At 40.1% G+C, this 26,301-nt stretch overlaps 4 protein-coding genes and 1 long non-coding RNA gene across 5 annotated transcripts; 1 reads left to right on the forward strand and 4 right to left on the reverse strand.

Annotated features, from left to right (window-relative positions):
- Positions 1-465: 465 nt before the first annotated feature.
- On the forward strand, positions 466-2,423 carry LOC119746425. Its single transcript, XR_005273746.1, has 2 exons — positions 466-1,062; positions 1,447-2,423. It is a non-coding gene; the product is annotated as an uncharacterized LOC119746425 (long non-coding RNA).
- Positions 2,424-5,226: 2,803 nt separating this feature from the next.
- Positions 5,227-11,430, reverse strand: LOC119746048 (coiled-coil domain-containing protein 174-like). Its single transcript, XM_038222813.1, has 9 exons — positions 11,251-11,430; positions 10,456-10,557; positions 9,767-9,867; positions 9,307-9,371; positions 8,715-8,874; positions 7,981-8,082; positions 7,515-7,672; positions 6,536-6,883; positions 5,227-6,214 (listed from the first exon to the last, which is right to left on the reverse strand). The coding sequence occupies exons 1-9, from the start codon at positions 11,287-11,289 to the stop codon at positions 5,811-5,813; spliced, it is 1,479 nt and encodes a 492-aa protein (XP_038078741.1). The 5' UTR covers positions 11,290-11,430; the 3' UTR covers positions 5,227-5,810.
- A 1,894-nt stretch (positions 11,431-13,324) lies between these two features.
- LOC119746050 (echinoidin-like) lies at positions 13,325-14,046 on the reverse strand. The gene has a single exon (XM_038222815.1). It carries the CDS (start codon positions 13,833-13,835, stop codon positions 13,341-13,343), a length of 495 nt encoding a protein of 164 aa, XP_038078743.1. The 5' UTR covers positions 13,836-14,046; the 3' UTR covers positions 13,325-13,340.
- A 2-nt stretch (positions 14,047-14,048) lies between these two features.
- LOC119746049 (thyrotropin-releasing hormone receptor-like) lies at positions 14,049-16,108 on the reverse strand. Its single transcript, XM_038222814.1, has one exon. It carries the CDS (start codon positions 15,947-15,949, stop codon positions 14,861-14,863), a length of 1,089 nt encoding a protein of 362 aa, XP_038078742.1. The 5' UTR covers positions 15,950-16,108; the 3' UTR covers positions 14,049-14,860.
- A 6,146-nt stretch (positions 16,109-22,254) lies between these two features.
- LOC119746234 lies at positions 22,255-24,624 on the reverse strand. Its single transcript, XM_038223057.1, has one exon. It carries the CDS (start codon positions 24,024-24,026, stop codon positions 22,368-22,370), a length of 1,659 nt encoding a protein of 552 aa, XP_038078985.1. The 5' UTR covers positions 24,027-24,624; the 3' UTR covers positions 22,255-22,367.
- Positions 24,625-26,301: the final 1,677 nt, after the last annotated feature.

The raw sequence follows: 26,301 nt of genomic DNA on the forward strand, positions 1-26,301 counted from the left end.
AAGGAGCAGGTAGTGCGTCCCTCTTTATAGGGGCGTGGCCCTGTATTCACAGCCGGCAAACGCTGCTACTTCCTATCAGACCGCATGAACCCGTAAGGGGGATGGACTTAGGGGGGCGTGCATATAGGTTAGGGTGCTTTCCTGGTCCTTCGGGGCTGGGCGGGCGGACCGGACAGTCGATAACTGTGTCTGGCCCTCCGGGGCCTACCTTTTATCCAGCAATGGGCCTTACGATACTGAAAGCGCGTTGGGGCTGGTATCCTGGGACCTTCTCGTGGTAGCCCTGTTTAAACAGACCTTACCAGGATATTTGACCTGCTCAGTGAACATGAATCACAATGTTACTTTGTCTTTCTTACACATACCAATTGCTTTCACCGCCTGCTTCACCAATTTTCAGGCTTTCTTTGCAAACCTGGGCTTTTCCAACAATATGTTCCTTGAAATGCCCCCCCCCCCAAAAAAAAACACAAACAAAACAAAACCCTAGAAAATAAACTGAATAAAAAAGTTCATTAATTTGTGCAGCATTCCGAGTAATGTTCACTGAGCAGGTCTGGTTAAATAATGTTTTGTTTCTCCTTAATTGTCTTGGCTATCAGATGCATAGCCTTAAAAAAATCGCAGAATTTGGAACAGTTTATATTCAGTCAACATCCCAGAAATGTGACAGCAATATTTAAAAATAAACTGGTCTGCTGAAAGTTTGCAGAGATCACATTCTTCAAAATTGCTAATCTATTGTCCAAAACTGCACATTTGTAGGGCTTCTCTGACTTCGTAAAAAACCTTGACTTTGTAAAAAGAAAGGAAAAAAAAATCAACCATTTTAAGTTGAATAGCTTTACAATTTCAAGCTAATATATGCATCTGTAAATTTGCTTGTGGCTCAAAAAAAGTGTTTGATGATGTGATGAATGATTGATGAAGCGTAATGTTCCAACAGTTTTGTATTTTATTAAGGTTCCCCTCGGGAAACTCCTTGAAGGCTGGAAGTGAAGGCTGCAGGAATTTGAAGAAGACATAACTACCACTGCAGACATCTCAATCATCTTAGACACGGTGAGTAAATCCCAACAATTATAGCTAGCTCTACATGATCTAGAAGACGGTTCACTTATTTTACTTCTGCTGTTGCCTTGTAGGTGTTTGATCACCCAATTGTCTTTATTTGCTGTGAAATTTGAGACACAGTAGTTGTTCCCCAGTCTTTACACAGGAGGGCTTATAAATACACCCTCCCCCTCCTCCATTTACCATCAGGAAAATGTCACACGTTTTGCCAAGTTCTGCAAATTTCACAAACTTAGTGTCCACAAATTTCCTTAAACTATTCCAATTCCAAAAATAGTGCCAGATGAAGAAATATGTGGACTTAGTTGTGTATTTTATGTTTGAAATATTTTGGTCTTTATTTTCAAGTTTCTTTTTTGTTCTGTTTGGAAGGTAACTGATGCCGTCGACTGAGTTTGAAGGTCTTACCCAGGACGTCAACTGTGGAGCACACATTGGATGCTGAGAACACTGTATTACCATGGCAACGCCAAACCAGGATCCTCCAGTTGGAAAACTTGGTGTATGTGATGCACAAGACATGTATACATCCTTTTTGTGAAATTGTGCATCTTGCATTGATATTATGCATATCAAATCTTGTAACTAAACATGGCTTAGAAGTTTGAAAGTTATCAAATATTGAAAGCTTTTCCTTGGAATGATTTCACCGTGATTACAAATCCTTGTCTTGTTGGAAATCAAAAAAGTAAACCATTTTTTCGACTATTCATCACAATCATGAAAGTTTGTCTACCTAAATCCGATTCTCAGTAACAATTCCCCTTTTTTCAATACTCTGCAGTATTTGTGATTGCAGAAAACAACAAATTTTCACATTGTTCTTGGTCAGCATGCTCATCTCTAAGGTTAAAAATGATCCTCTTTGTAAAAAGTGTGTATGCATTCTAACTCCAGTTTCTAAATATTTTGCAGTTGCTTCAATGCTATGAAGTTTTTTATTAAATTATTAAATGCATTTTTACCAATTTTGTGGACGCCATATTTCCTTTGAACACCACATATGACAAAAGATATTTTCGGAATGTGTTCTTAGGGCCCTCGGGCATCTTCCTAGCAGTTTTCAAGCAATTCGATTTTTTTGCCAAAACTGACAAAAAATGCAAGGGGTTAGCCTTACTTTTTATCAAATTTGGGTCAAAAATTGACTTTTCTGGAAACAACCTAGAAACACTTTAGGAGGCATGGATAGCATATTTTCATTATTGTGAAGTGATAATTTTGAAAGTTTGGCAAATATAAGGGATTTTTGACATAATATTAAAAAAACAAATTAATTTTTACCAATTTTGTGTACGCCATGGAGTTTTTATTAAAGCTGAAATAAATGAGTTTGAACTGAAGCTGAATATATTGTGTTTCGACTGTCTTTGTAACTTGTGTCAATTTCCTTGTTTTCAGACTTGTGATTTATTATTCATAAATAACGGATATGGGGGGGGTGTCTTAAAATAATGTCTTACTTTTAAATTGAATACATTGCAGATGGTTAAATTGGCAGTATTTTAATTTACAATTATGGATACTAATACATTTATTTTAAGAGTTTAGGGGCACTCTGACGAGCAATAAGTAAAGCAATTATCAAATTTTGAGGGGTAATATATACATTCTTTGGGAACGAGTTAAACGACGGGATAAGGTTAGAACCCTGAGAACGAGGTGAAAAAGCCCTGGGGATGAGGTAAAAAAGCCCTTGGGATGAGGTGAGAGCCTTGGGAACGAGGTAAAAAAGCCCTGGGGATGAGGCTAGGACCCTGGGAACGAGGTAAAAAAGCCCTGGGGATGAGGCTAGGACCCTGGGAACGAGGTTAAAAAGCCCTGGGGATGAGGCTAGGACCCTGGAAACGAGGTTAAAAAACCCTGGGGATGAGGCTAGGACCCTGGGAACGAGGTAAAAAAGCCCTGGGGATGAGGCTAGGACCCTGGGAACGAGGTTAAAAGCCCTGGGAAAGTGGTTAAAAGCCGAACTCTGACAACGCAATTGAATTATTACCTTGCTTATTATTGTAGCCGCCATATTTCCTTTAAACACCACATCTGGCACCAGAAATTTTGAGAATGTGTTCTAAGGGCCCTCGGGCATCTTCCAAGCAATTTTCAAGCAATTTCTTTTTTTGGCCAAAATTGAAAAAAAATGTAAGGGGTTAGCCTTACTTTTTTATCAAATTTGGGTCAAAAATTGACTTTTCTGGAAACAACCTAGAAACACTTTTGGAAGCATGGTTAGCATATTTATATCATTCTAAAGTGATAATTTTGAAAAATCGGGCAAATACAAAGGATTTATGACGATAAAAAATGTGAAAGAAATTAATTTTTACCAATTTTGAGGACACCATATTTCCTTTAAACATCACATATGGCACCAACAATTTTGAGAATGTGTTCTAAGGGCCCTCAGGCATCTTCCAAGCAATTTTCAAGCAATTTCTTTTTTTGGCCAAAATTGAAAAAAAATGTAAGGGGTTAGCCTTACTTTTTTATCAAATTTGGGTCAAAAATTGACTTTTCTGGAAACAACCTAGAAACACTTTTGGAAGCATGGTTAGCATATTTATATCATTCTAAAGTGATAATTTTGAAAATTCGGGCAAATACAAGGGATTTATGACAATAAAAAATGTGAAAGAAATTAATTTTTACCAATTTTGTGGACACCATATTTCCTTTAAACACCACATATGGCACCAGAAATTTTGAGAATGTGTTCTAAGGGCCCTCAGGTATCTTCCTAGCAATTTTCAAGCAATTTCATTTTTTGGCCAAAATTGAAAAAAAAATGTAAGGGGTTAGCCTTACTTTTTAATCAAATTTTGGTCAAAAATTGACTTTTCTGGAAACAACCTAGAAACACTTTTGGAAGCATGGTTAGCATATTTATATCATTCTAAAGTGATAATTTTGAAAATTCGGGCAAATACAAGGGATTTATGACAATAAAAAATGTGAAAGAAATTAATTTTTACCAATTTTGTGGACACCATATTTCCTTTAAACACCACATATGGCACCAGAAATTTTGAGAATGTGTTCTAAGGGCCCTCAGGTATCTTCCTAGCAATTTTCAAGCAATTTCATTTTTTGGCCAAAATTGAAAAAAAAAATGTAAGGGGTTAGCCTTACTTTTTTATCAAATTTGGGTCAAAAATTGACTTTTCTGGAAACAACCTAGGAACACTTTAGGAGGCATGATAAGCATATTTCCATTGTTATAAATTGATAATTTTGAAAATTTGGCAAATATAAAAGATTTTTTGAAAAAATAAAAAAGAAATTAATTTTGACCATTTTTGCATGCCATATTTCCTTTAAACACAACATATGGCACCAGAAATTTTGGGAATGTGTTCTTAGGGCCCTCAGGCATCTTCCTAGCAATTTTTAAGCAATTTCATTTTTTGGCCAAAATTGAAAAAAAATGCAAGGGGTTAGCCTTACTTTTTAATCAAATTTTGGTCAAAAATTGACTTTTCTGGAAACATCCCAGAAACACTTTAGGAGGAATGATGAACAAACTTTCATACTCGAAATGAGATTATTGAAGAGATTTGGGCAAGTATAAAGGAATTATGGAGAAATATTAGCATTTTTTTTCATTTAATTTACAATTTTTGCATGCCATATTTCCTTTGAATGGCACACCTGGCAAGAGAAATTTTGGTAGCAATTTTCAAGCAATTTAATTTTTGGGCCAAATTTGAAAAATTGCAAGGGGTTAGCCTTTTTATTTTTAGCAAATTTGGGTCAAAAATCTACTTTTCAGGGAACAACTCAGAAACACTTTAGAAGGCATAATAAACATACTTTCATACTTGAAAAGTGATTATTGGAGAGATTCTGGCAAGTATAAAGGATTTATGGAGAAATATTAACATTTTTTTAATTCAATTTAAAAGTTTGTGCACGCCATATTTCTTTGAACGCCACATCTGGCACGAGAAATTTTGGGAATGTGTTCTTCTTAGGGCCATCAGGCATCTTCTATGCAGGTTTCAAGCAATTTAATTTTTTTCAAAAATGCGAGGGGTTAGCCTTTTTATAAAATTTCGGTCAAAAATTGACTTTTCTGGAAATGACCCAGAAATTTTTTCAAACATCTTTAGTGATTATTTTAACTTCAATAATTTGGGCAAATATCAACGACTAGCGTCTTTCATCTTCAATCAGCACTGTCTTTAATTTTCAGCAACATACACAATTGTTTAATTGGTTCAGGCAATTAATGTCATTGGTTTAAGAAATAGAAATAAAACAAAACAAATTTGAAAATTAAAGAAACATAACAAAAAACAACCAGAATATCAATACAAATTATTTGATTGAAATTTCTGAATAATTAAATTCAAACTTTCAAATGTTATTATGACATTCATCATTTCTGAAAATATTGAGGGGATTAGGACCAATCATTCTTTGCAGATAAAATTTGTTTGTAAAAGTAGTCATCAATTGTGCCAAAAGGGAAACAAAATACTTGTAAATACAAACAATATTTGCAAAATCAACCATGATATGCTTTGATTTGAAAGAGATGTTTGACACGGTTGCCATGGAAACTTGAATAAGTGTGATAATTGGACTCTATAGCTCTCCAAGGTGTTTCAAAATCCAAGGGGGGCGTTGAATACACAGGTGTAATTTTCCTGTTATTGTGAGGGGTCTTTGGATTTTGAATGATTTTTTTTATTTGGGTGGGGGGGGGGGGGGAACAGAATTAATGTTCATTTCTCTGCTCACTTTTTGGCATTCTGTCTGAAGAATGACAAGCCCTGTGTTATGGTGTCATCATCGACAGCCTTGGGCTCCGGTTCATTAGTCCTGCTCTCTGTCTGTATTTGACCACTGGATGCTGCTCCATCGTACAATCTGCCTGATGACATCGCCCCTCTATTGTCTTTGAAGGTATGATCACTCCTTCTGGTCCATGTGTTCTTGCTCGATCCATAATCTGGAGGAGGAGCAAACTCCTGCGACCGTTGGTTGCTACTGCCATAACTGGCAGACGGGGCAAATTCGTAGTTTCTCGAGGTACTAGCGTTAGCTTTGGTCGTTGATGCCTTTCCGTCGTAACAAGGAGCAAACTCTTGAGGGCGCTCTGATCTCACTTGCTTCTTGACACGTTCCCACTGACATTCTTCTGTTGATTGCCAAAAGAAGAAAAAAAGGAAAAAGAAAAAAAGACAAAATTTGAAAGTGGTTGAATAACTGAAAATAAGTCCAGTCACAAGAAACAGGAGATGAAAAATTACAGGAATCCTTTTGTCTCGATTCAATTGAATAGCTTGTGATTTGACTTGGGACTGGAGGACTTGTGATTGACTTGTGATTGACTTGTGATTGACTTGTGATTGACTTGTGATTGACTTGTGATTGACTTGTGATTGACTTGTCAGGAACTGTGATGGACTCAACGGCAAACCTGTGTCGAACTCCAAGCTTTGTTTTATAGAATGCCTACCTTTTCCAATATCCCATGGCCGGGCCGGAGCAGCTTTCACCCTCTCTGCCACGCGTTTGGCTTCCTCCTCCTTCCGTCTTAGCTCCGCCTCCTCTTCTTCATCCACCTCCGTCACCTCATCTTTCTGCTCCTCCTCCTCCTCCACCAGCTCTCCCTTGAGACGTTTCCTCTGCTTGACTTTCTCCAGTCGTGCCTGCAGCGCGGCTTTCCTCTTGGCTTTCAGCTGTTGGCTCTTGGTCCTCTGGTCCAGGGTCTCGTCTCTAAGATGCTTAAGCATCTCCATCTGCTTCTGCCTCTCCGTCTCATCCTTGGAGAAGTCAAAGTAGCCCACGCCCATTTCTCTGACCTCTGGTGAATCAGAAGATTAGGGGACGCTTTTAAAACACGAGAGATTTTTAAAGGGATGGACTTGACTATGATAAAAATAGATTCGATTTTTGTTTATCTCCAACCTTCCAGGCTGAAAACCATGGTCTTCCATAAAACATATAAGTAAGATCCCAGTCCTTAATAAGACTAGTTTGTCAGGCAGATGTAACACAATATCAAGGTGACCTCAAACCTTTCTGACCTTGCCAACCTGATTTGACCATATCTAACCCACCCTGACCTGACCCGACATTTCTGGATTCTGACTTGACCTACTTGACCGTGGTCTGGTGAAATAAAGTCAAACCTGTTAACTCAAAAACCCTTCTAACTCAAAGTAAAAACTTATATCCGTCAATTGTTGTTGAAAAGAAAATCCATTGGATAACTCAAACTCTGCTTAACTCAAAATTTGAGCCAATTGCCCTGAGGTTTGACTTATCCAGATTCCACTGTAGTCAACTACAGTAGCCCAACCATCTTACGTTTCAGTGAAGTTAGTCAAACTATGCTTAAACTTTAGTTTGCACATGTATTACTGTAACCAGATACAGCCCCAACTGAGACTGAATCCACATAAATAAACTGACAGAACGACCAACCAACGTACCATCAAACCTGACGTTCTGGTAGTGGACCTCGCCCGGTCCCCGCCTCCTCAATTCCTCCTCTTGCTCCTCCCATTTCTTGCGCATCATCTCCCGGTACATGTCGTTAGACAGGAGGTCCGGCAGTGATTCCTCGGACGCTTTCTTCTCTTCCTTGTCTCTGCAAATCACATAAAAAAGCTCAGCAAATTTATTTTCTAAGCAAAAATCAGATGTGAATCAGTGACAAGCAGTACAGAACACATGACATTTTGCCTGGTATCCGGTTTTGTTCAGTAGATATTTTCTGTGCTAAGCTAACTGTTGTGCTCGACAGCCCTTTCAGTAGGTCCTTTCTGTTAAATAGTCTACTTCATATGTCTCAGTAAAAGTATCTCTTAATATCCCAAAAACAAGGTATCAAAAAAAATACCTTTAATACCAAAAAGACAAAGAAAACAATCATGTTAGTAAAGGTTCTCAGCTTACTTGAAGGCGTGTGGGTTGAGACGTTTGTCCATGTTGATTAGCTCTGGGAGGTCTTTCCTCATGCAGCGTCTGGAGCGTCCAAGAGTGTCAACGTAGTCCACCCTACAATCCAATTACAACAGGACACAGTCATAATATTGAATAGAAGGTGTTAGCAAAGTATCAGGCTCACAATAATACTGGTTTGTACACTGGCTGGTCATCTTTATCAAAAATGTATCTATTTATAGAATGCCATGGTCCAGTGGTTACAGTGTTTGACTCATGTACGAAGGTGCATGAGTTTGAATCCTGCCAGAAACATGGTGTTTGTGCCCTTGGGCAAGACAGTTAACTACAATTGTCTCTCTCCACCCAGGAGTATAAATGGGTACCTGTGAGGGTCGAGGACCGATTGAGCGCTGATATCGGCTGCCGCGTGGTCCCATGGCCTGATGAACAGGGTAATAATTGTAAAGCGCTATGAGATCGTTGATACGATGTAAAGCGCTATATAAGCACAATTATTATTATTATCGAATTTCTACATGGGAGGAGCCTTTCAGCTCTCAGTTCCTGACCAGGGCCCAATTTCATGGCCCAGCCAATTTCATCTGTTCTTGAAAAGCAAATCTGTGTCAAAAAATGTTGGGCCAAAGAAGTCAAAAATATCTCTCTTTTTTCAATAAATGGTTGATGACGCTATAAGTGTGACAGGGCGTTATGTTTAGCTCCTAAGCAATGAGTTGACGTACCATTCCTCCTCGGGTTGGACAGGGCCAGGGATGTCTGTGGCTCCCGCCTCATACTCCGTCCCTTCATCCTCCTTATCCTCAAGACGTTTCTTCTCCTCACGAAGATCATCGATGGCCTTCTTCTCAAAGTCCACCAAGAAGTGTTCTGACACATCATCATCTGAAGACAAGATCAAGGGTTCGTTTGTTTTGATAAAAGCTCGTACAAAATGCCCCAATCAGGGTGACACTTTTTGTGACAAAGATATTGCTAAACACAGTAAATTGATGACTACTTACTGTTGGAATATTGAGTCTTTGACAAATTAAAAATGCTTCTTTTTCTTTCATAAAATGACAGTTAGCTTGCCAACTGATTCATGCGTGACTTGAAACGGTTTTGACACCCATCATAAATGGGACACCACAAAAGTGTATTAGGTTGTGAATGTAAGCAATTACTTTTCAGAAAACCTGTTATTACTTAAACTTTAGTCAACCAATGCAATTGCAATCATATAACAGACTGGTAACTTGACTTGGTCCAACTTTGACCCATAGGAAAAGCAGTACGTAAATCAGGGAACTAGACCATAATGGAGGTTATTTTTACCTGCTGACAGTATAGCTCTCTGTGACATCTGCTCATACAGCTTAGACTTGGCCTCAAGAGCTGCCCTGAAAAATATACATTAACTAACACGTTTCATATTTTAGCTTGGAAAAAAAAAGGAACTGTATAGGCCGATTGTATTTAGGAGACATCTTGGAGATTTTTTTTTGTTATCTTAATTCAGAAACGATGAATGAACAAAAGCAGAGGCCTCAAAGATGGTTGGCACGCCAAGGATCTATTCAACAATACCTATGAGAAAAAAAAACAGTAACAGGAAAGCTACACACTTTTATTTCAAATACAGTTGTTAAATGATTAAACTTTTCAATTCCAATGCACCAAAAGAGAGCATGACATTACATAAAAATTTAGGCAGAAATTACATACAATTTCGGCAGAAACATAATACATAAAAATCTGAAAAATAAAAATGCGACATATTATTGACAATATTTACCTTGATTTGTCGAGTTGGTTCTCCTCCTCAACAGACAGACTTTTGTCTTTCTCTGCTCGTGCCTGCACCCCGGCATTCTTCTTAGACCATATGGTTTGTTTCTGTGATGTTAAATATGGTCCATATTTACAAAGCAAGAGGAATGTTAAAGCCAGAGTCAAGATTTGAATGAAGAAACCTCAATGAGTCAACATCCTTCAAAATCATGTAAACGGATGTGAATTCTAAACGAATAATTTAAAGTGACCCTTATTTTTGCAGGAATGATCATGCCTCATGTAAAACAATGCCATAATTTTTTTAGGTTGAAACAGATATGTGTATGACTTAAGTTTACATACTGCTACAATTCAAAATTACATTTTTATGATCCCTAATTTTTAGATTTAAGGAAGGGTTGTAAACTGCTTCTATGAATGTAATTTTTCTGGTATTCGTACCCAGAAATATGACGTCGTTATGTCATTTGCTCAAAATACAGTAATCGTTATCTTTAGCCAATTCATATATAAGGTTAAGACTCACCAAAGCAGCTGACTGCTGTAGCCTGCAGTCAGTTTTTAACAGAACTCGTAAAAAAAGAAAGGTGTTCTAATAATAAAATACAACCTAAAAAGTTTTGCCATCAAATGCCCACTGTAGTGTAGAAAACCAAATTTGACTTCAATTCCAATGATTTCTACTCTTACCTTGGGGACAGGTTTGGACTTGACTGTGGTGGAATTCTGCTGCTGTTTTTCCCTTCGAAACGCCTCCTGCTTGCGAAAGAGCTCCGCCTTCAGATCAACAAGCTGGGGTGGGGGGGGGGGGGGACGACAGGAAAGCAAACCAACCATTATCACTATTTCTTTCGATCAACAACATGATATCTGACTACAGTACAGAACTCAATTGTAGGACTTTGAGGTTAATGTTTGGAATTAAAAGGAAAAAAATTCCTGAGTGATGTTTGCGTCCAAAATCATTTCTTTTTCATTTGTTTTTGGACTGGCACAGTACATGGTAGCCCCATAAATGTGGCCTATTTACTGGACTGCCTCCGTAAACATACATGTAGGCCAGCCGCCACACATCCACATGTACAAAAACGTGTCGCACTTTGCCAAATTTTGATTTTCACATTTAGACTTAGTTTGTAGGATTTTTTTGCTTTAGAAGCATACTCACCCCCTTTAAAAGGCTAGTCAGAAAGTGTTGTCTTTTTCAGATGTCTAATTTTTGTGAAATTTCATGTTGAAATTTTGATACGCAAACGTGTAAAAATGAATCTGGAAATTTCACGAAAAATATACATCTGAAAAAGGCAGCACTTTCTGATAAGCCTATAAAGAGGGTGAGTATGCCTCTAAAGCAAAAAAACCCTACAAACTAAGCCAAATGTGAAAATCAAAATTTGGCAAAGTGCGACACGTTTTTGTACATGTGGATGTGTGGCCTATGTTTGGGGCTAAGTGCATGGGTAATCACTCGGAAGTCATTCTTACCGACGACGAATTCACTTCTATGTTCTTCTTTGCATTCATACTTCTCACTGGTTTTCAACTGGCTGCGTACAACGAGAAAAATTCACAAAACCTATGAAATAAACGCGAACGTTTTTTAAGCAAAAAAGTCAGATCATGGAGGCCGCCATGTTTAAATGGTTACTGCGCTAGAGGGCGCCCTTCATCTTCCAAATGTTGAAGGCTAAGTCGAGTCGAAGATGAGTCACGTAAATGAAAATAATCATTAAAATTATTTGTATCAATAATGAGCCCCACTCATACGAACGAAGGGCAAATTAGTGATTCTTTGTAAGGAAGGGGGCTGCATCGCAGCAACGATCACGAAGGCTGGTATTAAGAGTCGTCTGTGTCAAGTAAGGGGAGGGGGTGGAAGAGGCCGAAATGGGGGGGGGGGGGGTATCCTTTCGGTCTGCGGTAACACCATGTGGTAATGTCGCTCAGTAGTAATAGTTCTGATAAGAACTTGTCCTGCTTATTATCAACTTTTGCTAAGACGTTTTTAGTTCTGATAAGAACGCTCCTTCTTAGTTCTGAAAGAACTTGTCTTTGGTCTCAACGTTTCGACTAGCCTACTCTAGTCATCGTCCTTGGGGGGGGGGGGGGGGGTGGTCAATTTGTTTAAGCATAAGACGAACTACATTCAATTAAATCTAATGATATTTATTACAACAACTTGTGATTTTTTTTAACACGAAAAGTGTCGATGACAAACAATCAAAGATTAACTATAAGTACGACATGCGTTAAAAAGTTTTCAACAAAATTCCACGATAACCACTAAAACCACTTTTTACACAATGTCAAATTTACATCGAACTTTTACCAGATCTGTTAACCACTCATAAAAGTTGATCTGTTTTTTAATAAAGATTGAGATTACTTCACAGCATTCATGTTGAAGATGTCAGTTCACGCCAAAAATACCAAACACTTTTATCGCGGTTAGTACGCTCGGTCAAAATGAATAAAATAGTCCAATTCCACTGCAAGTTAAGTCTGCATAAAAATTATATCGACTACCAATAAACATGCGTTAAGCGCAGAAAATACACAAAGTGAGACACTAAGCAAATTGTAAGGCGCCTAAAACACAATGAAACAGAGAATGATAATACAGAAATAAATTGAACATAAATTTAGTTAATTATTTTTACCACAAACAAATTTCCAAGTGTACAGTTGAGTTTATACACAGTTTTTTTTTCTTCTCAAAAATATGACATGGTCATACTCAATTATACCGTTATATTTATACTGTTTATTTTACATTGGTAGGCCCAGTTGTCAGAGAATTGTTCTTCTTGGGACCCTGTACTAAAACATGAGGAGACAAGAATTTTGCAGCCATGTAAGACCACAATCTGCAAATCTCTAAAACACAAAAATCCGTATGAATTTTAAATTTGTGAAATCATTATTAAGTCGCAGACGAGCTTCGGTTTGAGTTTTTGAAACTGTTAATGACGCGAGAGCTCTTTTTTGTTGTTGAAAAGTTGAAGTCATAAAAGTTGGTTTAATAGCCGATGACATCTATCATAAAGAACATACAGGGCGAGTGAAAAAAAACGAAACCTAAATGGCAGGACCAATTTTTGAATGAAGTTTTGCCTGTAGCGCTTTCGAAATCTAGGATATGAAAGCCCAGTCATTAAGCTTTCTTTTAGTACACGAATTCATTCGAAACTCATGTACTTTTCAAGTTACGGGTTTTTGAACACTAACACCGTTTTAAAGGTTTGTCCACGGATCACAAAATAGTAAGTGTTCTTTCAGCAAAACAAAAACAATTCTCATAGGGATGCATGTGAATTGTTTTCGTTTTGCTGAAAGAACACTTACCTTTTTATGTGATCCGCGGACAGAACTTTACAACGTTATTTGTGTTCAAAATTCCATAACGGGAAAAGTACATGATCGAGTGATTTGAATGATTCTTGAACTAAAAGAAAGCTCATTGACTGGGCTTTCATATCCTAGATTTTGAAAGTGCTACAGGCAAAACTTCATTAAAAATTGGTCCCGGCCATTTTGGTTTCGTTTTTTTTTTGTTTACTCACCCTGTATAATATCTAGCGTTTGCAGACAAAATTGTTTTCATTCATGCACCGCACATCATTCCATTTGCCGCTAAACTGAAATAGGTTCTCGGTGCAGTCTTCCTCTCCTACGTTATTTGGTTCCCCTGGCCACCAGCCCTCGTAGGACACGTCAGATCCATCACTCCACCGGAAATGACCCTCCTGTTCGATGTCACTGCAGCCAATCCAGTACGGAGTTGGCGTGGGGCTGGCCGACGATTTCCTGACGTACATTTTGATGAATTCATCCTCCTCTTCGCTGTGGATGGACGCAAGGTGGACCATCTTCCCCGGATGGGACAGCATCTGGCAGTAACGCTCAGCATCCATCCAGGACATTGGTTTGTCCACCCACAGGTAGCAGTGCCCCTGGAAAGCACGCCAGGGTGGCGGGCAGTAAGGTGAGCTGCAGAGAGCAGCTACACCGCCGTCAGACGACAAACTGACGGATACCAATAACAGTACCAGAAAACCGATAAACCTCATTTCTTTCTTGCTGTATAGGCTTCTGATTATCTACATCATCATCCAAATGAAAAGTCTTAAACAATGATTCTGAGAGACACAATCAATCACTTAGGATAATTTTGAGGCACTATCATTAAAAACGAAAGCCACAGCTCTCAGAAATTTCAACTGCACCTTGCACACTCTGTGACATTTTCTCCAATTTCAGAAATCGCAAATGAAAACTGTATATACCCCTATGTACAGGATGTCGCATTTGTCAAACCCCGTTGAACCCATAAAGACCATGTTTTTACAAAGCTTCGTGTTTAACAGCTCGAAAAAGATTCTCAAAAGACGGGCTTGTTCAGTTAATATATTGCGCTGTTCCAATTACCAAGGTTTATTGATAGGAATGTTGTTGCCATCGCAACGTAAGCACAGAGTGTCAAACTGCGCTGTTATGCATCCACGAAGTGTCGCTACTCGTGGCATCATGCTATTTGACCTACATTTTTTTTCTTTTCAAGGGATCCGTTTTGGAGGCTACATGTACCCCATCTAGCTACCTCAAATTTAGTGGCATCAGTTAACGAAAAATATGGAAGCAGTTAATAAAATCTATAAATTTAAACCTAATTCGGTTTCTATTGCATCATATTCTGGCCAGTTTACACCTTATTCGTGCATACTCTTTTTAACGAATTCGATTTTTTCTTCTCACAAAATTTCAATTTGTATGTTTAATTATTTTGAACGAAAATGCTCCCTTACAGTGGCGTTTGCGCAAACATAAAAAGGTATTTATTTTTGGGTTGCTTTCGCGCCTCTAGCTCACAAAAAAAAGACTCCAATAATCATTGTCGGGCGGCAAAAATTTAACCAACATTTTAACTAAACATGGGTGGAGTTTGTTCGTTTTATCTCTCATTCAAATGTCAATAATGTGCTAGAATATCACAAAGACTACAACGCTAACGGATGCGTGCACTAACGAAAGGTATAGTTTTGCGTATTAATACGTCAATACGACAGACAGACTCGAGTCGTGTATGATAGTCTGATCAGTCAGAAGAAATCTGCAGGTGGAAAACGGTGGGCGTTGTCTGACTTGGCCGAGACGCTGAGCGACAAGACGGCAGGAAGACCTGACGGAAAGCCTGTCTGTACTGCTTGTTGGTCAAGTTGTAGATGAGAGGGTTTATACTGGAGTTGACGAGGAGGAGCATGCTGGAGAACATTTGGACCTTCTGGTCCGCGTCCCAGCGAGGCTCCCCCAGGGTGTCGTGGATGTAACCACTGATTGTGGTCACACACCTAGGCGTGTTGCAGAGGAGGAAAATGAAGCTGTTGAGAGCAAGCATCCTGGTGATACGGACCCGTGATTGGTGGATCTTCCTGATCCACTCCGGTACCTGCTGGTTGGGGCGATTCATGCGATGCACAAATCGATTTCTGAGGGTTTTGACGATGCGCGCGTACAGCCAACAATTCATGGAGAGACACAAGACGAAGGGTAGGACTTTGAAGACGTCACTCAGAGATGGGGAAGGATTGAACCCGTGTGTCTTGTTGCAGCTCTCGATAAGAGGATTGTTGGGTGATGTTACGCCATACACCTCACATTTCTCTGAAGTGATGATGCGCTCCAAATACACGACAACGCAGTAAACGAGGCTACTGAGCCAAGCTGCAGCAACTAGTCTCATGCTTTGCTTTACGCTCGATGTTGCCCTGTGCTTGATCGGCTTACAGATGGCACAAAATCGACCCCAGGCGACCAGAGACACGATTGACATACTCGAATAGTACGGCGTCGTCGCAAAGACCAAAAAGACACACCCCGAGATTTTGGTTGAGAAAGGCGACGTGTCGCTCACGAGGGGAATTGCGCACACAATCAAGACGATGATGTCAGCAATAGCCAGATTGGCCAGGTAGACATTGGTGACGTTACGCATGGATTCACACCGAGCCACAACGAGTAAGAAGGCGAAATTAGCCAGCAAACCAATCGCCACAACGATCATGAGCCAGCGCCCGTGGTTAACGCGCCCTCCATCGTCCACCGTGAGTGTGCCATTGACTACAAGAGTTGAGCTGTTGGTGGACACACATTCGATCCAAGATGGATTGCTTTCTAGAGCCGCCATTTCGTACCAACCGTATACCTCTACCTATCAACTGAAAGACAGGACCTGTTTGGTATTACGTTTTAGACCAAAGTGGACTCGCAGATCTTTGTAGCAATGCTTTTTATACTATACTCTCGTTACGTAACCATGACGTATTTTTTACCCTTCTGATAAAAAGAACCCCTTTTGCGCATGATAAAAAAAAGCGAGTCGCGTTCTATATTTTCTGAAGTCTTATTTTTTTTGGTATATGACTCTCTCGGTTAGAACGGCAATAGGGCTTCTTCAGGGTTTTTTTTTAAATTGTTTTTCTACATCCCAATTAGTGGCACTATTTGGTAAATTAATGAATAGCGGGGAGGGGGGGGGGGGGCTTACTACAGCAGAACCAAATTGCTAGCATATTCCGCGACCTTAAATTAAGGTAATATACAACATCTGCAAACATCGACAAACGAAACAACCAATGATTTAGGCAATACCTTATATAATTATACTTGACGGTAAGTATAAAATAATAGTCTCAAGCATCCTGTGAAAACATGGTACCTGCATGTTGTTTTGTCATTTTCAAGAAAAGCGGAATTTTCGTATCTTTTTTTCAACGATGGTCAGCTTTTGTCAATGGTCGTTTAATAGCTAAGGTACTAAATAACAAACATAAAATGTTAATTAAAGAAATTATGAAGTATAAATTCACACTGAGCAATGGGTAACCTTTCAAGTGGTATAACATGCTCGCATTTCTAAAATGTAGTCAATAATACGGAATCTGCAGGTTGCGGTACTACATAGTTAAAAAAAAAACATGCTGTGTTTCAAACAAACACAACTATGTCAGACTTTGCATGCAGCACGCGTGTCAGACATTAATCGGGGCTGTGATTGGTCAAATATACTATTGGGCGGGGCTTGAGGATAGGCGCACTTACTTCAGCACTGAACAAATCGAGCACAACAGCTCAGCAGGAATGATTTGGAATCGACTGTAGCTCAGTGGGGCGCACGCAAGGCGGCAGACCAATTTCGTCGTTACTGATGAGTTTTGACCAATCGAAACAATTAACTCCACGCGCGCATAAGGCCACAAAAGCATCTTCATCAATTTCTCCATGGGGGCTGCCGTGCTGTGTGCCCGTGATGAGGTTTAATATAGCCTGAATGTTTACCCCTGGTGGCGCGCTTACGGACCCCCGATTAGGAAACTTATTAGCGTGTAAAAGTCGGAGTTTTAAAAATTATTTTTGGTACATGTACATTGATTTACAAAATCCCCCTCGGAAAAGGCTTTTGTAAATATTGTTACTAGCATTCCAATTTATGGAAACTGAAAAATCGCATACTAGAAACCTTTAAATTTAATTATTAACGTGGCTTCAATCGCATCTCCGGCGCAGTTGGAAAAGGTTTCATTTGAAGTTTTAATTGAGATCTCAAACTTTCCTGAGTTTCATAGGACTAGCTCATTTTTGAAACATGCGCATGCATGAAACATGTCACGTGAACGAATATATATGTCACCTCGGGCCCAATTATTTCATGGCGCTGCTAATATTAACCACAGAATTCCAAACTTTCGATCACCATTCTGTGGTAACGGCGCTAGCACTTTAACAGAAAATTCAGTCTGCGCTTACCCAGTCTAAGCACAAAATCTCTATGGGATGTCCATAACAGACACTTGAGGGCGCTCTGCAGTGGTTGAAATTGAAACCCCGACTTCTCGAAACGCAAGCGATGCTGTAAAAACAGCGTACCCGACTGATAGCACAAATTCTTCCCGTTTTGTTTTTATTTGTGTCGACATCGGAGTTCACAGACGACGAGTTCAAAACATATAATCGTTCAATACAAACGTGTTCAAAAATATTAGTCTTTAATGAATGTGATTCGCAAGGCTTTTGCGGCGAATTTTGTGCTGATCGGCTGCAATAAGGCCCCGTTCATTTCATCATTTTCAAAAGGTTGTCTGCTGTTCAAATCGGCCGGTCTTCCGTTTTCCCTGTCGTCTGCTCCTCGTCTTACTCATTCAACCGACATGTCTGCAACCACGACTAACACCGGGAAGAAGGATACTACTAATCTTAAGGGAGAGTTCGTTCGCAAAGACAGTGCCTTCCGTAATTGGATTACTGGTAAGCAAACTCAGTACCGGTAGGCCTACGGGATTTGCGGGTCGTGTGGTTTAAACACTCATTGAAGTAAAACGTACAGTACAACTAATAGGCCTATAATTATTGTTTTGCCCATCACCGATTTGTTGCATAAACACTGTACACTCAGTGTTGTCCAAGCCTCCAAGAGTCCAAGGGACTCGGGTGGGACTCGAACCAACCAATCTCCACGCAAATTACATCCCATAAATTCAGTGCAAGCAAATTGTCAATGAGTAGGGGAAAGTTTAATCATCTTCATGTCTGCTGTAATGAGGTGAATTAACGAAATGTTAATTTTAGTTAATTAATAAATCAATAATAACATTATCTATCAGGCATACAACTCTCCTACAACTGGGATCACTAAGTCACCCCCCCCAAAAAAGGAGTAAATTCCCAGCTTTACAAGACTCTGTGGTGTTTTCCATTTTTAATGGCATACGTACATGACCAGTAAAAGAAAAGGAAATCAGCTAACCCGAGGACAATTTGCATCAGTCCTGATTTATATGTAACGTGTTTTGTACTTAATTCTCATTAAGTTATGTGGAAAAGAATGCAGACAGTTTGCACTGTAGAATGCATGCACAAATAAAGTGCTGACTAAGCATGACTCAGCGTTTGGACTTTGGAGCTAAAAATGAATTAGTTTTTCTTTCCAAACCTCGCAGAGTCCAAATCAAAAGGGAACCCTCCCAATTGTTTTGCATGATATAGATTAAAAGAAAAACCCCCTATACAAAATACTGGGCCCCTTTAATGATGCTTTCACAGTGACTGATGAGATTAGATAAACGTCTATGTTTACTGGTAAACAAATTAAAGTAAAATCCCTCTATTGACACAAATTTTCATCCCACAGTGCTACAGAATAAAACGTGCTGTGTAACGGTGACTCAGCATTTTAGAGTTAAAATGATGAGCAAGTTTTTGCACCCCTCGGCATTCAATGAGCAGAATCAATGCCATGACCGTGACATTTTATAAATCGTGACTTTTCTGCTTTTGCAATTTTGAATGAATCAGCAAAATGGGCCAAATCCCTGAGCTTTATATTGAGCCCTGTAATTACGTCATAGCTCCACGGTTGCATGCCCAACAACGCCAACTCTTATAAAATAAACGGCGCAAAAATTAGATTTACTTTGACTTCAAGTAACATATGCTTGTATCGAATTAAAACAGAATTGGCATAAACTACAAAAGGATTTCACACGATGTCATCCAATGCCATACACTTTCAACAAAATATTATTTGCACAAAGAGAAAGAAAAAAATCCTGTTTCCTACCTTTGTTGATAGTTTTAAGACCACCCAAAGTTGACCAGCTCCACCTAATCTGTTGATAAAAATTGAAGATAAGAAAAAACGTTTGGCTCATGTGTTTTTTATATCATGGCTTTATGTTTGTGGTTTTTAGATTGTTTATTGACCACTATGGTATGCACACGCGTTGCGTCCCGTCCACTCCACGGGCGGGGCTCTCAAAAGAGGTTAAAACAGCGCCCTCTTGTTGGCGCACGGAGCCCACGCATACGTGTACTTCCTGGGCGCGGACAAACGTTGACACAGTCAATACATGCGCCACTGAATTGTATGTTGTAAGATGGTGGTGAAAATGATTAACAGTTAAATTAAATAAGGCGTGAGCTAGAGAATCCTGAACGCTTTACGGAAGTCGATGTTCTGGGTCGTGGACGCTTTTTACCGTTTTCCTGTGACCGAATTGTAGTCCTGCATGAGTTGCTCGCGAGTGTTGTATATACGACTCGCATGAGCTTTATTGAGACTGGAAAGAGTTGTAATGCCCGGATGCACACAATTGATCAGACGACCTAGCAGTCAACATTTGCCCGTAAAAATGGCTGGAAAGTGCCTCATTTGGGGCCTCATTTGCGGCCTCATATGCGGCCTAATTTCCTGGAGGGGAGGGGGCACTTTAAAGCTCATTTTATCCCCCTTCCCCTTTCGCCGTTATTCATGTAATAATAATAAAAAAAGCCACAGTTATATCCCAAGGTTAAACATGCCATCGTCTTCCTCATGCAGTACTTTTAACTGCTGTGATACCTCGGTAACTGGCATCTGGCGCCATATAGTTTGAGGATCAGGCATTCATGTGTGCAGAGCCACACCACGAACGCCTGATATATCATTGCATGCAAATTTTATGCGACCCCGCGTTCCAGCCAATCGGAGTCGACTGTACAAACTGATACGTCATTTCGATCAGAAATGTGGACTAAAGTGTTGATTGGTCAGTTTGTCTGCCATGTTTTTGTAATACAATAACGGGTTACGCAGGACCCGATAGAAGGCGCCCGCTGAATGGTCAGGATCAGGAGATCAAGACGCAGATATGTTTTGCATAATTGATCGCGAATATTCGCGAATATCATAGACGCTTGTCTGCAACCTTATTCCATAGACTACTGGCGCCCTTGCCCTACCAACTGTTCCCTGCAGCTTTGCTGAAAAGTGTTTGTTCACAAAACCAAAAGTTTGTTTTTCTCAATTTTAATAAAGCTTTTGATTTTTTTGTTTGATCCGTCCAATTTTAACCCCAACCACTAAAGAACCTTGTACCCAATCCATTGTGTATGCATGGGAGCGAGGTTATTTCAATTGTACACAATGTTATGCTGTACCGCGGAACGAAAATAAAACACATGCATTGTCCCATCTCATTTAACCTGCCCTGAAGAAAGATTAACCGGTGATGTGAACTTTTCCCCACAAAATACTATTGAAGTTGCTTTTTAGTCTGTGAACGGAAGGGTCAAACTCTACCTCTTTAAGAAAAACCCGATTTGTCATTTCATTTGACCTGCCCCTAGAAAGATTATCATTCGATTTTTCTCTTCGCAAAATGCCCTAAGTGCGAACAACAGCAAATGAATAAACATAACTTGTTTCTTTAAAAACAAAATCACCTCATTGTTATTTGGAAAATTGGATGGATTTTCTTCGGGTCGTCGGATTATTATTATTAATTTTTTGTTTACAAATTGTGACCTGACAACAATGATCAAACTAACGAATAAACAGTAGACCTTGGCCGTCTTCACGGGTTATTAAACACAACTTTCTAATTATGGTCGCCGGATAAGTTTATATCTGTTTTTTGATGGATTTGGTGTAGACTTTTTTAATTTTTGTATCCAATAACAAAGTTAACGCCAACATCATTAAAGTGCAGTACATGTATAATGCTTTATTTTTGTGCCAATGATTGAGAAAATCATTAAGGATTATACACTGAATCAGGTTGACATGTACGAGTATAATTTGCTCAACGATAAATACGAACAATGTAAATAAAATATACATGAGTTAAATTACATGAACTTGCAACTACTTGCAGACTGCTAGTAAACGAGTTGTTTGAGGATGAATTCCATTCATATCACGGAGTAAGTTAAACGTTTTTAAAACAAAACATATAAAAACGCCAACTCTTTAAAACCACATCCCAAATTTGTACTGTTCTCAGCCTCTCGCTTGAACATTTTGGCCTGCTGAAAATAATACAGCATACATAATTATGTACTATTTACACGTGATCACAGAATCAGCTAGTGTTCTACAATCAACAAAGATTTCAGTTAAATATAAGTTCAATTACATGTATTATAAATGACCTGAATCATTAATAACATTGCAAATCGTGATATAAGAATACAATTTGAATCAAATGCGCATTTTCTACTGTTCAATTTGTTCCAGCTGTTTTGAACCATGCAGGGGATTATTCTGAAGCAAGTTGTTTTGTTTCACGAAAATTTTCGATAGTTACGCAAACAAAATCTCCAAAACTAAATAAATATGAATGAGTTGTTTGATTTCATAATGATTACACTACCATTTTCAATTCCACATCCACTTTATATCATTAAAATTCTATAAACCACAGATTCAGTCATTCTAACACGAAATGGCTGTTAGATAAATTAATTCATGAGTCCTGTGTCCTGTGGTTGTTCTACTTCACCTGATGTATGTACATAATGTTAGTTTAAAAGAAAACTTTGAACTTCAAAACAATTTCAGCGCATGGACATTGCATTGTGTAAAGCACCAATCGACAAGTTACTGTTATATTATCAGCTTTCTGAGTACTAAATCAGTTAAACACAACAAATTGTCGACTTGAAATTTCGTTGAACTGCCTCTCAGCTCTTTCAGTCTTCTTCCCGTTAAATAAAAATCCTAATTGGTACCTATTTAACCATCACCCCCAGCTCTCTCCAGACCACGAGCTCCAACTCCAGTTTCTTTCTTAGAGCTTCACGTCAACGTACGTGTGACTGTCTCCCTTCTCGATCTCGTCGAAGTACAGAGCATCTTGACCGCCTGCAGCCACGCTTGTGGTGTCCAACACACTTGGTAGCTCTCCCTTGGTGTAAGGTGGAGGCATGCTGTACGCACCAGGCTCCATGCCGTCCGTTGGCACAACTGCGCCCTCATTGACGGCAGCAGGTTCCACGGTCACGTTCAAGTTACCGCGTATGCCGTGGGTGCGTCTGTCGATGACCGTGCTGGCCCCGTCGCGGTAGACCACGCGTATCTCGTCGTCTCGTCGCTTGGTGCTGAGTTTCACCGTCTTGTAGAGGAAGACGAAGATGAGGATGAGGATTGCGATGATGATGACTGGGAGGATGGCGAGAACTGCGATGACTGGGGTGCTCATGGTGCTGTGGTGGTTGTACAAGCCTTGATTGTCTTTAGATGGCGTGGTTTCTTTGGTGGGCGTCTTGGTAGTAGTTTTGTCGGGTTTGGTGACAGGTTCCACTCCAGGTTGAGTTGTTGGAGCTGAAGTGGAGGGATTGGTGGGCGGAGCTTGAGTTGATTCCTCGGGGGTTGTGTGCACGATAGGCTCAGGTGGGATGGGCACTTCGGGTTGGGTTGGTACGGGCTCGGTGGTGTTAGGGAGGACGGGTACCAGTGTGGATAAAATAGACACCCCGTGATCGTTAGTCACAACACAGGTGATGTTCAGAAAACCTGTGTCGGATAAGACGCTGGGGATTTGTAAGACTTGTCTCCCTGATCGGTAAGAAACTGTCTGGGCGGGTTCCGTGTGCCAACTGAAGAAGACTTGGGAGGGGTTGCTGACGGATAAGCAGGAGACGGTCAGAGACTCACCCTGGTGCACCTCACTCCGGTCTGAGACGAAGAACAGCTTGGGTTCGTGGAGGATGTTTAGGGCGACCATCTCGCAGGTTTCATTGTAGTCCAATTCGGTGGAGGTGAGGGTGCACTGGAATGAGGCACCGTTGTCTTGGTAGTCTGCCGTGACGCGGTAGGCCTGCTCTTGGACTTGATCTTCGTCGATGTGGATCCACGCTCCGTCACCTGCGGTGATGACCTGGCCCTTCCAGGTCATCGTGAGGGTGAAGGAGGGATGGCTGAGGTATCCTGTACAGGCCAGCTCGATCAGATCGCCCTCGTAGTTGATGTCCGGGCGGGTCCGGTTGGCTGGGACGTCCAGGTCGGTCTTGCGGCACTCCGGGGGAGACGGCCGCACGACGACCTGCACCATAGCCGTCGTCACGGCGTGCATGATCCACAAATCGGCCCCAGCATCCGTGCCGATGTTCTCAAACACGGCGCAGGAGAAGACACCCGAGTCGGCTAAATCTGCCTGCGAGATGAGGAGGTAGTACTGGGCCGAGTGGGGGTCGCCGGTCAGCCAGTAATGCGAGTGTTCCGGGTCGGTGAAGTTCAGTTTCTTCTCGTTTTTGGACCAGGTGACTTTGTACTCGCCGTGTTCCACGATCCTTCTGATATCCAACTGGCATTTCAGGACCACTGAGTCACCTTCTAGTAAAGCAGCGTCTAGCGGAGTCTGGGTGAACCAGCCAATCTCCTGTCCGGCGATTTGCATCGCCGTCATCTTTAGAATCAGGGCGTAAAATAGGAGAGAAAAACAACCCATCTTGAACACAGATGCAGTGTTAATTGCAGCAGTTATGGACTAATTAACGACCAAATATTTCAGTTAAATTTTCCTATAATGCAGCAAATCCAGACGGTTCAAAAGCAGAAACAGACGGTCGAGTGCTCTTGTGTGTCCACTCAATTTCCTCTGTACTCTCACAACCTCCGCGTAAACAGCAAGTCCACAACTTCAAATTTATTTATCTCATGCAAATGTTGCTTTGGTTTTTTAACAGGTGTTTGTTGATCGCCAGCTCAGTAATCTTAATGCCTCACTGATAACGAGACGGTGGTTTATATAGAGCCGGGGCACAATGGGTTGCCTCAGCCCTTGTTGCTTGTTGGCGCAAAGGAAAGACAGCCCTGATCATGCATGCATGGTCAAGTCCACCAAGGTTTCTCCTCGGGTACCTCTTTTGTTTCCAGGACAGGAAATTTGCCCCCGGTGGGGTGACAATCAAACTCGCTAATTCTCGGGTCACACTTCGGCCAGACCACTTTTTCCCTGTTTTCTTTCGCCACTAAAAATGACCATTCTTTTCATGCCCGGTCAATAGTCTCCCCAGCCTGCGTACGGAGTTCACATTGTTTAGTGACCTTCCAGTTCAAACACAATCCAAATCTTATTGTTTGCCTGTAAAAAGGCGTACGGAAAATAGCCTCTAATAGTTTGTGCGCGCATGTAACGGCTGAAAATGATTGGTCCAAAATGGCCCTTGAATGAGCATAATGTTGTTAATGACGCAACAAAGGAAACTTCTCCCAACCAATAGGCGTTGTGGCTTTATGAATAAGAAAAAGAATCAGTGAAGGTTTGCCGCCTTGTCCTGCCTCTTCAAGTGTCCTCCTCTGTTGTTTATTCGAGTCAAGGAAGTGGTCAGTTTATCTTGTCAACAAGTCTTCAGGGTCGACTGAACAAAATCAAGATTTTCGTTGTTCCTCAGTTGTCACGGTCAGGGAGGCCAGAAATCAATCGACCATGACTTCAAGACGACATCACAATATCCCTTACCTTGGCCTACAAGACTCATCTTCTATCGATCGAATTGTTTTTTTTCTTCAAAACGACAATGGAAATAAGACAGAAACGTATCACCATTGAACTGAGGTTCAGATGTCAATTTGTTAGTGAAACTTTGGTTTCATTTGTAATTATGATTGTATATACATGTACAATGTTATTTTCTTCGGATATTAAAACTTGAAACATTTATTTCTTTACCACAGTTTTTTTTGTACACTGACAATTTTAAAAGTTGACAAGACATTTATTTTGTAGACTCCCCATTCTGTCAAATATTTTGAATACATAAATCAAAGGAAGTAAATTATTACGACTTGCGTATTCAATACTTCGACGCTCACCCTGAAACTATAACATCATGCAAGGAAAAGGTTTTGATTTTTTTTTCGATCGCCAACGGTAAAGAAATTTTTTACTGCCACTTAATCAAAAGCTATTTTTTTCTTCTAGCAATACTATGACTAAATCACTCATAAACGCGTTTAAAACTTTTAGGAGGCATATATAATGTGAAGTAATCTTTACAGTTCCACAAATAAATGACCAACAAAAAGTCAGATTAATTTGATCATAATTACAATCCTAATTTCTTAAATAAATTTAGAACTTTCTTTGTTTATTGGGCAAGATATGTTAAAATATAAAACGCCAGAAACCTGTTGAAGATCAAGTATTTCTACAATGAAAATTGCAAAATTCTTGGCGACAATTGCGAAATGTTCAAGCCTCCTCCGGTCATTGTCCAAGACTGGACATTTGTGGACAATGGTCGACATTTCGTGGTCTTATTTCACGCGGACAAGTTCATTCATCGTTCTCAATTTCAAATCCCTCGGGTCAAATTCAAAACCAACCGCCGGATTGACCCAGCCTGATCGGGTCATTGGCTCCATTGGAATCAAACAAAATGTTTCTGTAGAGAATGAAAATGAAAGAATAGAATTGTGGAAACAGTTTTTATTGTCATATGGACATTGTTCATATGGATATTGTGTTGTTCGTCGAGGTTAATACGGTCAACATGTCAACAACTTTGACCTGCGACTGATGCCTCCGAGACGCCTTGATGTTAAGTTCTATAGAGTTTGCTTCTTTCTTTTGAATGAATTTATACCTTGACCAATGACATGTCTTGATTGTATTAATTGGCAGTTGTTACTAAAAATAGACCTGGTCGAGCATGCACACGGCCTAAATTTTCACGAATGGCTGTGCTGCAAGTTTTGCCACTAATTATCGAAGTTTATTT

Source organism: Patiria miniata, unplaced genomic scaffold, assembly GCF_015706575.1.
Source record: "Patiria miniata isolate m_02_andy unplaced genomic scaffold, ASM1570657v1 HiC_scaffold_7, whole genome shotgun sequence".
NCBI classification, from domain to species: Eukaryota; Metazoa; Echinodermata; class Asteroidea; order Valvatida; family Asterinidae; genus Patiria; species Patiria miniata.